Consider the following 13,353-nt stretch of genomic DNA (forward strand, 5'->3'; position numbering starts at 1 on the left):
TGCGTGTGATCAGGAACCAGATGGTTACAGAGACACAAGACACAAGATTTATACAGGTTCAGGCTGCCAGTGTGGCGTAAAACCCTACGTCCTGTGCTCTGTTATTTGTATTGATCTGGGGTGAGATCTGTATGATATGTATGATCTAGATGATCTGTCCTCTAGGGGGACTCTTGCCCCTCCTTATATACTTCGAAGGGACAAGGTTACAAGTAAATTATCCAATTTGGTACAATTACAATATAGTGTGTTCCGCACGCTTCATCTTGTGGACTGGGCCACCTCCAGTGGTGTGGCCCATGTATACCCATGAGGGTATAGGGGGTCTATTCCCCCACAGCTAGTCCCCGAGCGCCTTGTATCCTTCGAGTAGCGCCGTCTTGAGCTTGCCAGAAGGATGTAAGGGGCTCAAGATAAAATTTGGAAAATATTTCCCCCGAAGTGTGCCCACTTTGACTCTGAGTCGAGAAGAGACACCGTCGTCCTTGTAGAATCGGAGGCGTTTGATCCATCAGATTGAGCACATTCACCGCAAGGTGAAGTGTGCCCACTTAGTCTCCGATCCTAGTAGTAGGTGACGTAGACACGTGGTGCCAGGGTCTAAAAAAGTCTTGTTAATTAGATATAGCATGCGCCATCAGGTGCATCGTACCGATGTAGTCCCCGAGCTTGCTGGAAGGAGAGGTATGAGCCTTGTAGCAAGGTCTAAAGGAGAAAAAATATCCCAACTGTATGCGAGTCGCCAGTCGCATGTAGTCGAGACGCGAAGTCCCCGAGCTATGATCGGAGAGTGGTCGAGGTAGTCCCCGAGCACAAGTCAAGGAGCGAGCGATGAAGTCCCCGAGTTGTGGTCAGAGAGTGGTCGAGGCAGTCCCCGAGCATAGGTCGAAGAGCGAGCGACGAAGTCCCTGAGCTGTGGTCAGAGAGTGGTCGAGGCAGTCCCCGAGCACAGGTTGAGGAGCGAGCGACGAAGTCCCCGAGCTATGGTCAGAGAGTGGTCGAGGCAGTCCCCGAGCACAAGTCAAGAAGCGAGCGACGAAGTCCCCGAGCTGTGGTCAGAGAGTGGTCGAGGCAGTCCCCGAGCACAAGTCGAGGAGCGAGCGACGAAGTCCCCGAGCTGTGGTCAGAGAGTGGTCGAGGCAGTCCCCGAGCATAAGTCAAGGAGCGAGCGACGAAGTCCTCGAGTTGTAGCCAAAGAGTGATCGAGACAGTCCCCGAGCACAGGTCGAGGAGCGAGCGACGAAGTCCCCATGCGTAGCTCAAAATTCCTGCAATATAAATATGTAGAATGGTAGTACATATTGTACAAAGTAATAAATTATGGAGAAAAAATCAGCGGTGAAGAAATAGCGTATGATGCTCAGCAGTCATTTGCAAATGAGCATGATGTGATAAAGCAGTTGGTGCTTTGTAAACATCAGTGTTAATGTGAAGTTTGTGTTTATACTTAATATAAACTGCCCGACCAGTTAGTGTGTAGCTGAGTCTCCAGCCCTAGCTAGCCCGTTAACCATAACGCGGGGCGCGGAGCCCGTGCACGTGTAGGAAGAACAAAGCGTCGCTAAGGAGCCGCTGCCGACCACCCATAACGCAGAGGGCAGACGCTCATGCACGTGTAGGGAGGAGCCGGAGACAGGATTGTCTCTAGAGGCGTCCGAGCATTAACATGACTGTTTGGGGCTTTGAAAAATCGTTTGGAGAGCAAATATGGAGAAAACAGCTCGGAGAAACATTATGGCGATATACGGAGATTGGAGAATATTTAGAAGAATATTAAAGCGTGACTTAGCTTTGGACGGAGCATCTGGTCGGCGACGGCGATCATCGTTGCGATGCAGCTGGCGTCGGAATGAGTAGTCCAGGCGATGTTGTCCTTATATTACTGATCGGCGACTTAGGTAGCTCACTTAGCGGCTCGCTTGGTGGCTCGGGTGGCTAGCTTGACAGCTGTGCATGGAATCGTAGCGGCGTCGATATCATGTATATGCTGCCGTGAGTTTAGGATGAGATGCACCAAGACGTCGTGTCGGCGTGGAAGCTTGTCATCAAGCAGCTGCGCGTGTGTGGGCTTGCATCCTTCGTACATGCATACGCTGTATGTGTGCATACGCCCGTACATGCAAATTCAGCCTTGCATGTTACTGTAGATGGACCTGGCATGTCATGTTACAGCTGAATCTTGGGAGGGCATCGAGATGGTTCCTTTGCATCCTGCCGCCGAGTCGATCTGGCCGCGACTATCGAGCCACCGCTTGATCCCGCGTTCCTTACGCGCTGCCGTCGGAAACCGAGGGCCGTAGCGAGCTGTTGATGATGGCTGCGGCAACAAGCAACGAGCGCTGCCACGAGACGACGTAAAAGGTCGTGACGTGCTACCAGATTATTTTCAATAATATTTACAAGTCGACTCGAAGATAAAGAACCAAAGGATATTTCATTGAAAACAAAGAATATGACTTAGCTTTCTGAAGCCGTCGTGACGATAGCTTGCACGGCCACGTAGATACTTCCATCTTCTCGTTTGGCACAGAGTATCAACAACCCTTGACGCCGATACAGCGGCGCTTGACCCTGAACTCGTAGCAAGAACGCATCTACGTTGTTGAAGAAACTGCCACCGCCGGAAGCCAGGTCGCCACGGGTGATGTCGGTAAAGAAATTTCCATCTGGTTCGCCAGGGATCAGCATGCACAACCCCTAAAGGGGACCCCTACCTGGCGTGCCACTGTCGATGAAATATGGTCGGCAGTCCACCGAGGGGGGTGCCCGTGGTGGTAGATTATCGGTAGGATGCGTGTGATCAGGAACCAGATGGTTACAGAGACACAAGACATAAGATTTATACAGGTTCAGGCCGCCAGTGTGGCGTAAAACCCTTCGTCCTGTGCTCTGTTATTTGTATTGATCTGGGGTGAGATCTGTATGATATGTATGATCTAGATGATCTGTCCTCTAGGGGGACCCTTGCCCCTCCTTATATACTCCGAAGGGACAAGGTTATAAGTAAAGTATCCAATTTGGTACAATTACAATATAGCGTGCTCCTCACGCTTCATCTTGTGGACTGGGCCACCTCCGGTGGTGCGGCCCATGTATACCCACGAGGGTATAGGGGGTCTATTCCCCCACACACATATATTGCCTCATTAAAATCTTTATGAGAAACTTCACAAAACTGATAATAGAAAAAGAGTACAATAATAATCTTTAAGATTTTGTTGAACATTCTTCGAGTATAGTCATGGTGTCTTCTAGACACAACAATTGTTATTATTTAATCAAGGAGTTCTCTCCCTGATTCTTGTATTTCTCTTAGTCTTTTCATGACAAGTCCGCGTATGCACTTTTCAAAAATTGGTGGAGCTGAAACCTTTGTGAATACATATGCAAGATTTGATATGAGTTACCATAATTTATCCATTCTTTTACAATTTATGCGTATAGAAAATTTTAGGTGAAATATGCTTCGTGATATTTGATTTAATATAACCTGATTTAATTTGTGCAACACAAGCTGAATTACTTCATAGATAATAGTAGGGGGTAGGCGCAATGTTGATTCCACATGCTCATGAACACGCCTAAGCCAAATACTCTCTTTGGCTACTTCATATAATGCGATGATTTCAGAGTGGTTAGTGGATGTTGCTACCATAGTCTGTTTAGATGACTTCCAGGAGATAGCTGTCCCATCATTAACAAATACATATCCGGTCTGTGATAATCCATTATAGGGAACAGATAAATATTCAACATCCGTATACCCAATTATGCTAAGATCTTGTTTCTTCCGGAAATATAATCCAAGATCGATAGTACCTCGAATGTAATTCTTTTTACACCACTCTAATGCCTTTTGGTTGCGGCTGAATTGAACCTTGCTAGCGGGTTAACAGCAAATGCAATATCTGGTCTTATACCATTTGCAAGGTACATTAACACACTAATGGCACTTAGGTAGAGATACCCAAATCCTAAAAATTCTTCCACTTGTTCTCTGGGTCTAAAAGGATGTTTTTCTACATCGAGTGATCTCCCCATCATGGGTGTACGTTTAGGATGTGCATTTTCATGATGGAACTTTTCTAATACCTTCTTGGTATATGCAGGTGCACTAAAATCCCTTTGTGGGTATGCTCTAAGCTGCAAGCCCTAGCAAAATTTAGTTTTGTCCAAATCTTTCATTTCAAATTCAGATTTTAGGTAAGAACTAGCTTCTTTGACATCTTTTGTAGTTCCAGTGACATTCAGGTCATCTAAGTAGACAGATACCATATAAAATCATTTGTTAGATTTCCGTATAAATATACAGGGACTTCATTCTTTAGGAGTCCCTTCTTTTCTAGAAAATCGCTAAGACAATTATACCACATTCTTCCAGATTGTTCTAAGCCATAAGTGATCGTTGCAATTTTACACTATACATGTTACATTCTTATGGTTTAGGGAAGTAATTCCTTTAGGGACTTTCATATAAGTTTTAGCATCTAATGATGCATATAAATATGGGGTCACTACATCCATTAATTTCATCTACAAATTCGTACTTGCTGCCATTGATATCAAATACTGGAATGTGATTCCATCCACGCCGGTGTTTCTAGTTTTGTACTTTCTCCGTCCTAAATTATAAGACGTTTTAGAATTTCTAAATTTATAGTTTTTACTATATATCTAGGCATAACATATATCTAGGTGCATAGCAATAGTTATGAATATAGAAAAACAAAAAATATCTTATACTTTGAAAGGGAGGGAGCAATAATAACTTAAACAACAGTCCAGTGGTAGCCGCATAGAGGACCAATCCTATTTGATAATTGGCTCCCATTCAAGCATACGGACGTAGGCCCAGTCGGCCCATGTCGACTTGGCAGTTGGGCCTACATGCGCTCCGCTAGGTTGCCGTAGCGCATTCGCGGCTCGCGCTGCTCCTCTGCCCCCATTCCCCCCCGCCACATCGCCGCCGCCCCCGCCCCCGCCCCCGCCCCCGCCGCAGGTGGCCTGCTCTCCTTGGTCCCTTCGGAGTTCAGCGGGATAGAGGTGGTACGAAGCTCTGTGATTGAGCATGTATTAATGAGATGACTCTGGTATCGAGCATGTATTTTACTTAGGTTATTACTTCTTTTGCAGCCTTTACATGGCGGATGAGCCTTCTGTTGCGTGCTCATGCACAAATTAAGACGATGCTAGGGATAAAAGGAAGAGAATGAAGAGCTCTTCAAACATTATACAGTACGTATATATTTGACATGGGTGGGCATGAGCTCTTCACAGATTTGTACTTTTATCCTTCTCTTCAGACGATGCACACTGAATCTGTGAAGGCATGGGTGGGCATGAGCTGGGTTCGAACAGTGGGATCTCTGAACAGGCTGGGTGCTTCTAAGATCTTTTCTGATGATAATAAGTTCGCAGTGCTATTGGCGTTTTCAAAGGATATGAGGAGTAAATCGATATTAATGAAAGTTCGGAACAAGTGATGTTACTGATCAGCTCTATCCAGATTTCTTCTATATGCTGCATGGGCTTATGGTTCGTACTGATAATTCGTTGAGCTTGGTCTTATAGATTGCACATTTGTAGGATTTGCTACTAGTTTCCTAGCTGCAATGGTCTGTTTTTTAGAGATATGAATGAGATCATATTTTCATATGCTTATTCTGCTCCTAAGTCATTGTCGTTCAAGGCCGCGATGTCAAGCCAACAGTCGTCAATATTTATTTACATTTCAATAATTAATACTGTAGAAAGCTGTTCAATTACTATCCTCTGTTTGTTTGGTCATCCCCCAACTAACCTGTCACCAAAATTATGATTTTCCATGGTTATAAATAAGAGCTTGACACATCACAGAAAGAACAGCACAGGCTAGAATTATAAAATATTCTTATGGATATGGTAGAATCCATTTTATTGCTCAAATTACACAGGCCTAAAAAGCATAAATTACAGCATAGGCTTAATTGTTTTTGGCTACTCCATATATGTAAGATAGAAGGTTTGATCTTCACATACAAACTATGGATAGGACTCAATACAACAGCTCTATCAAGACTCAAGGTCTGGTTTCAGTTTTGGCTGTGGCTTCCCCATATCACTATGACTGTAACTTTTTTCATTGTTTACTTCCGCATCTATTTTGATGACATATTTCCAGAATTGCAGGGAAATATGAGTGATCTCCACATACAAAGTTTTGGAGCAATGTGTACGCACACCAATAAGAGGTGTCAAGAGTCAAGATTGCTTCCATCTTTGTCTTCCACATACCACTATAATGGTAATTGAAAAGCAGATGCCAAATCCCAAAGCAGTGAACATGAAAAGCAGTACATCTGCAGGATTTTTCTCTGAAGCATATGGTAAGCTTGTTTCGGTTTGGTTTATGCATTGATTGGACATTGGAGGTCCACACAAACCAGTGTTCCCAAGAAAAGAGCTATTGGAAAATGTGGAGAACTGAGATGACTGTGGTATCCGTCCAGACAACATGTTGTAGGATAGATTTAATGTCGATAGGAAGTTTAGTGATGCTAGCTCCTGTGGAATTTCCCCATATAACTGATTTGAGGAGAGGTCCAATGTTTCAAGGTTCTTCAGATTGCCAAATTGAGCTGGAATTGAGACATGCTGAGCCCGTGAAGGAGCACAAGATCCCCAATGGTCTCAGGGATAGTACCACAGAATGCATTGTCTGAGATATCAATCAGCACAAGGGTTCTCAATATCTTCGTGATGGTTACAGAATTCCCTTTGTATGTTATTGAAGCTGTGAACTGGTATGTTTCCCCATGATAGTATTGATTTTGCATGACTAATGTCTCGTTGTCAGACCTGGTCATCATAGACTTTAGCATCATAACCCATCCTACTGGAAGAGTGCCACTGAAGTTGTTTGAGGCAATATCAGCAATTCGCAGTTCTGTAAATTCACATTTGTTTCCTTCTTCGGTATTGTATGATGGATCCAGTAACTTTCCAGTGAACTTGTTGGATTTGAGGACAAGAACTTGAAATTTGGGAAGTGAACTCATCCAACAAGGGAAGGTGTCACTAATCTGATTGCTTCCGATGTCAAGGAGCTCTAGAATCCTGCAAGCAACTAGAGATCTGGGTATTTTCCCTTCAATCCAGTTGCCACTTAAATCTAACACTTCAAGTGCACAGCCTTTGCTAATGTTATTAGGTAACTCTCCAGCAAGTTTATTTTCTCTTAGACTTAATACTTGCAATGCACTGACATCCTCCATTAAACAAGATGGGATTGAACCACTTATGTTGTTATAAGAGAGATCAATGACTTGTAGACTCCTAACTGCACCACAAATTGATGGTGGAATATTGTTAGAGAGCCTATTTCTAGAGGCCTTGAAAAAGGGAGTGCCATTGAGGTAAGTAAATAAATCGAAAGGCATTGATGAGAACAGATTGCTCGAGTAGTCAAGCGAGACACTGCCACCTCGTGTTATAGGTAGGGGCCCTTTGAAATTATTGAAACTGAGGTCGAAATATTCTACTTGAACTGGAAGCAAAGGTTCTTCAGAGCCAATGCTTGTAAACATATTATGTGATACATTCAGGAGGATCATGTTTGATCCATTCCATGTCTCCCATGCCCACTGGGGTATTGCCCCATCGATTTGGTTATCAGAGAGGTCAAGACCAATGACGCCTTCTAGATGCCTCAAGATGCTGGGGAAGCTAGACATTCTGCAAGATGCTAAATGTAAGAATTCGAGTTTGGGAAAGGGCACAGGTAAAGAACTATTTTCTTCTACCACATGCAGTTCATTGTTTGAGAGATCTAAGGCAGTTAGATTTTGCATTTTTGAGAACGCAGATAGTCGCACTGTGCCTAGAAAAGTATTTGACTGCAGCAGGAGGGTTTGTAATCTGGTCAAATTTGAGATCTGTGGAGGTATCTTCCCATAAAAGTTGCAACTGTACAATGCTAATTTTGTCAATTCCCTTAGGTTTCCGATCCAAGAAGGTACTTGTCCTGATAATCCACAGTGAGAGAACTGGAGAACAGATAGAGCAGTCAAGTTTGAGATCCACGGCGGCATGGATCCCACTAAATGTAACCCAGACACCTCAAGCAACTCCAAGGATTTAAGCTCACCTATCGAAGAGGGCAATACTCCAGAAAAGCCACGTGCACCAAGGCCCAACATCTTTAGAGATTTGAGATTTCTTATGGAACTTGGTATTGTCCCAGAGAAGTTTGTGTTGTCGACAAACAGATTCTGCAAGCTGCTGCCCTGCGTGAAAGTTGGCAGAACACCATGGATCTCAAGATTTGCAGAGAGGTCAACTGTTTGTAACTTCTTGTGTTGGAAGATGATGGGAGGGAACCATCCTTCAAACTTATTTGTTGAAAGCTGAAGAATTGTTAGGTTGGAGAAGCCAGCCAAGAACTCTGGCACTGAACCAGACAAGTGATTATAATGAAGTTCGATAACTCTCAGAGACTGCAAGGCCGAGATTGACTTACATATGGAACCTGACAGCAAACAGTAAGGTAAGCTAAGAACCTGAAGGTTAGGAGTGAATCTGGCCAAATGGTTGCACCAGTGTGGTCCGTTGCCGGACAGATTCACCATGCCCAAATGGAGCTCCTCCAGGTTTGTGAGCTCAGCAAGCAAATTGTCCAAGTTTGGCGCTGAAAGCTGCCAAATGGAATCTGAGTCGTAGTACATGACACTGTTTTCATTGTCAAAATCAACAATATAGAAGCTTGTGGAGAGATCAAGATAAACCAGGTTCTTGAGGCGACCGATGCCAGGTGGCACAGAACCAGCCAAGTTGGTATCAGAGAGGTCGAGGTAGCTTAGCTCGATGAGCTGCTCAAAGCCAGTGGGAGGGAGATGGGCCATGCTGAAGTCGTTGCCGGAGAGGTCGAGATGATTGAGTGAGCTTAGGCTGAATAGTGCTGGATCGAGACCGCTGGCTTGCAGCTGACGGCCACCCAAGTCGAGGGAGGTTACATGGCCGTCTGCCCTGCCACACCGGACGCCATCCCAGCTGCAGCAATCTGTGCTGGCGACCCATGACTGAAAGGTGGTCCAATCGCCGCCAGTTGTGTTGAAGGATTTCTTCAGACGGAGGAGCGAGGAAGCCTGCTCTAGCAGACAGGGAACCGGTGGTGTGGACAACGAGTTGGTGCTTGTCGACACGGCAAGTGCATAGTTTTTAAGGCGGTGAGGCGTCCAGGCGAGTGCTTGGTATGCCTGGACGCCTGGGCGGCGCCTAGGCGACGCCTAGGGGGCAAGGCGCCATTGTTTCCACGGCGAGGTGGGCACGCCTGGACGCCTAGGCGACGCCTTAAGAACTGTGGGCAAGTGTGTATATAGTGTGGATCTGTAGGAGAATAAGCAGCATGGTTAAAAATGGTCGGAGGTGACGCAGATCACTGATGGAGGAACATTGCTTTGTTTACGTAGTATATATAGAGTTATTTACCTACACTATATTTCACACATGTAGCAATGCAAATTGTCAAGTAACCAAGTCATGAGTCATGTCCATCCATAGTTGTCCATGTAACTGAGAATGAATTTAGTATCTAACTAGAAAATGGTCGAGATTGGACATGCTTACGAAAGAATCCAATAGAAAAACTAATAGAATATTAGATTGAATTGTAAGATGAAGGAACTGCAAAAAGAATATCATGATGTGGTTGCCTTTTATTTTTTGGTAGATTGAAAATAGCAATTTGCACTTAGTGAAGGATGACGTCGATAGTTTGCATGAAGAGATTGAAAGTTTGTGGATGGATGATGTGGTATATATTTAGTGGCTGATAATGTGGATGAGTTGGATGTTGACATTAAAAAACTTGTACAGGGATAATGATTGAAAGTTAGTCGATGGAGGATGTGGTATATATTTAGTAGCTGATAATGTAGATGGGTTGTATGTTGCCATTAAAAATTAGTAGAGGGATAATGAGGCATTTTATGGGGATTACGTGGATAGTTTGCTTTTTGAAATTGAAAGCTAGTGGAATTTGTTTTTATAAGATACTAGAAAAATATGCTGCGTGTTGCCATGGGGCTTTCTTAAAAATAAATTTGTTATATATATAGCATTACTGTATGGTGTCATGACTATTGTGTGTGTATGTATATGAATTTGGTTTGCATGTTATTTTATTGCATCAGATCAAGCTAATGGAAGAAAAGCCAATAGAATATTAGATCACATTTTGGAAAGATAGAATGATGAAACAAATTAAACAGCATATATATATATGACTTGTACACTGATAGATTAAGATTAAAAGTATTGCACAAAATTGAGATAATTTGGATAATGTTTATAATTAATAAGGGATGACATGGATACATAATATGAAAGGATTGCAAGTTAATGGACACTTAGTGGAGGATGATATGGACACCTTATATGAAGAGATAGAACATCTAATGGCAATTAGCTTTATTTATTATATCATTATCATATGGTACCCTAGCAATTGTGTGCATATATATATATATATATATATATATATATATATATATATATATATATATATATATATATATATATATATATATATATGAGATTGGTTTGCATGTTAGTTTACTATATCAGATCTAGTAAAACTCAGGAAACTAATGGAAAAACTAATAGAATATTATATCACATAAGGATAGGATGATGTAATAGATAGCATATATAGATGACTTGTGTGTTGATAGATTAAATATAAAAAATATTGCACATAATTAAGACGATGTGGATAATTTTTGTAATTAATAAGGGATCACTTGGATAGCTGGTATAAAAGGATTGTAATGAAGAGATAGAGTGGGGATTGGCTTATTAGAGTTATAGATATACAGTAGATTATAGAAAAAATGTGTAAGAGATGTATATGCCCCTAGATTTTTCCTTCGAGGACTGCTGCACTATTACAAGATAGAGCTACAACACCTCAACCTCAATGGAATCCAACACATGGCGGCGTTCGTCGCCCTATGTGAGGGATTCTTGGGGATCAACCCACACTTTGATCGCGCGGACGAATCAATATTGATAGTCATTAGCTCCTCTTTGAGTACCATAATATTGGTCCCCGACAGGTTCCATTAAGAGAACCGCTTCTGAAAATATTATTTTTAAGAACGGTTGCTTATATCAACCGTCTCTGAAAATAAGTGATTTTCAGAGGCAGTTCTCTTAAGACAACCGCAACTAAAAATCGATTTTCAGAGATGGTTGACTAACCTTAAAAATAGCCGCAACATAAATAAATTCATACCTTTTTTAACTGAAGTCGGATGAAGACAAAATTTATATGAAAATTGTAGAGCTTCACGAGATCTAAAACTTTATAGTTGATAAAATTTTTGTTTGAGATCATTTAGGGTTCCAAATATATAAATTAAGTCTCAGATTTTGATTTCCAAAAATTTTGAATTTTTTAAATGACCTTGGATGGAGAAATATTCTATATCAAAGTTGTAGTGCTCTATGAGATCTGAAACTTTGTAGTTGAAGGTTTTTTTTATTTAAGATTGTTTATGAGTGAAAATATTGATTACAAGATTTGTACATATTAATATAGTTAGACAACATCGTAAAACTAGACACATGTGACTGTGTGATGCGGTGGTAGGGGAGGGATCGTGTGATGGAGAGGTTGTGGGGGGTGTCGGCACTTATTCAAAACAAGTGAAAAATAAATCCGGGCTACACTAGAAATTTTTTTTCTTATTTTTATTAGACTCTAAATGATTTTAAAAAAATAAGTCAGCTGCTTCAATAAATCTGGGCTACATTAGAATTTTTTTTCTTATTTTTATTAGACTCTCAATGATTTTAAAAAAATAAGTCAACCGTCTCTAAGTCAACCGCATCTGAAAATTGATTTTTAGAGGCGGTTTTAAAACCGCCTCTGAAAATCGCTTAAAACCGTCTCTGAAAATCGCTTATTTTTACAATCGGTGGAATAGCTGCGGTTGAGCTAACTGCCCCTGAAAACCCAATTTAACCACCCCTAAAGAAGTTTTTTTTTTAGTCAGTCTGTTCGTTTGGCTGTGGCTTGTCGTAAACGATCGTAAATTTTTAGCCGGAAGAGTATTTTTCTCTCACACGAACCAGCCAGCAGTACTTCTTCACGAACCAGCAACGATATGAACCAGCCAACCGAACAAGCTGTATATAGGAGGGCTTTAGGATACCATGACAACCAGGCTTTGAACCGTATTAAAAGAACTAACTAATCGACCAAGGAAGGCTACATAAGGGCAGGGCATTGTTATATGACTTGTTTTATTCTTGGGTAATTTTTAGTCATGTTTGCCATGAAAACGTACAGAAAGAATTTTGTGCGCAACATCTACAGTAGTCTTCTCTCTTTTATCAATTTTTGCGTTTCTGGACTACATCATATATTCTGCTTGCCATAACAAAACCGTGAACTCTTCAACATTATTCGTTTTCATATGTTTGCAGTATGGGTTCAGGATGGACAATAGACAAGATTTTTTGTATTACTTTAATGATTGGCACTTCAATTTTTATTATAAATTTCCAATACATTACATGATCCATTGTACTGAAATACCAAAACACGATCAAATACATTACAGGAAGATCAAACTACATTTTCCCCAATGAAAATGATTCCTCTTTTGGGGTTCATAATTCCCTCGACAGTCGTCGAGACACACATATAGAGAGAGAGGGAGAGATAATAACTGGCAAACAACAACCACGTATGTCTACCTCTCGATGTTTGCATTTCTGAGAATTATTGGCTTATTCCAACGTACTAAGTGCTAGTGAACTAATAAAACCTCCTCTTAATTTCAATGGAGACACTAGTAGAGAAACGACTTTTGATCCACTTTGAAATTTAGCTTTAGTCCCGGCATTTTTTGCGCCCGGGACTAGAGAAACCTTTAGTCCCGGTTGGTGTCTTCAACCGGTACTAAAGGTCCCTGCCCAACAGCTACTGCGCTCGGCACAGTGGCAGTGGACCTTTACTTCCGATTGGAGCCACCAACCGGGACTAAAAGTCCTCCAACCTTTAGTCCCGGTTGGTAACATCAACCCAGACTAAAGGACCCTTTAGTCCCGGTTGGTAACACCAACCGGGACTAAAGCTTGAAACTGTAACCGGCAGTCTTTTGAGCCGGGACTGACAGCGTGCTGTCCCGGTTACATTTATTGCCATGCTCTAAGCTCTAAGCTCTAAACTCTAAGCTTTAAAGCTCTACTCCCGGTGCTTTACTTGTACCTTCTTGCATTATGAGCTGATGACCATAAATGCAACCGGCACTTATTGCCGTGCTTTATGAATGCAACCGGCACTTTACTAGGGACAGCTCTAAAGCT

General features: G+C 42.1%; 1 protein-coding gene across 1 annotated transcript; it reads right to left on the reverse strand.

Moving 5' to 3' along the window:
• Positions 1-6,462: 6,462 nt before the first annotated feature.
• Positions 6,463-9,011, reverse strand: LOC136509236 (receptor-like protein 6). The gene has a single exon (XM_066504062.1). It carries the CDS (start codon positions 8,877-8,879, stop codon positions 6,600-6,602), a length of 2,280 nt encoding a protein of 759 aa, XP_066360159.1. The 5' UTR covers positions 8,880-9,011; the 3' UTR covers positions 6,463-6,599.
• Positions 9,012-13,353: the final 4,342 nt, after the last annotated feature.

The sequence above is a fragment of the Miscanthus floridulus genome, chromosome 15 (genome assembly GCF_019320115.1).
Source record: "Miscanthus floridulus cultivar M001 chromosome 15, ASM1932011v1, whole genome shotgun sequence".
Taxonomy (NCBI): Eukaryota; Viridiplantae; Streptophyta; class Magnoliopsida; order Poales; family Poaceae; genus Miscanthus; species Miscanthus floridulus.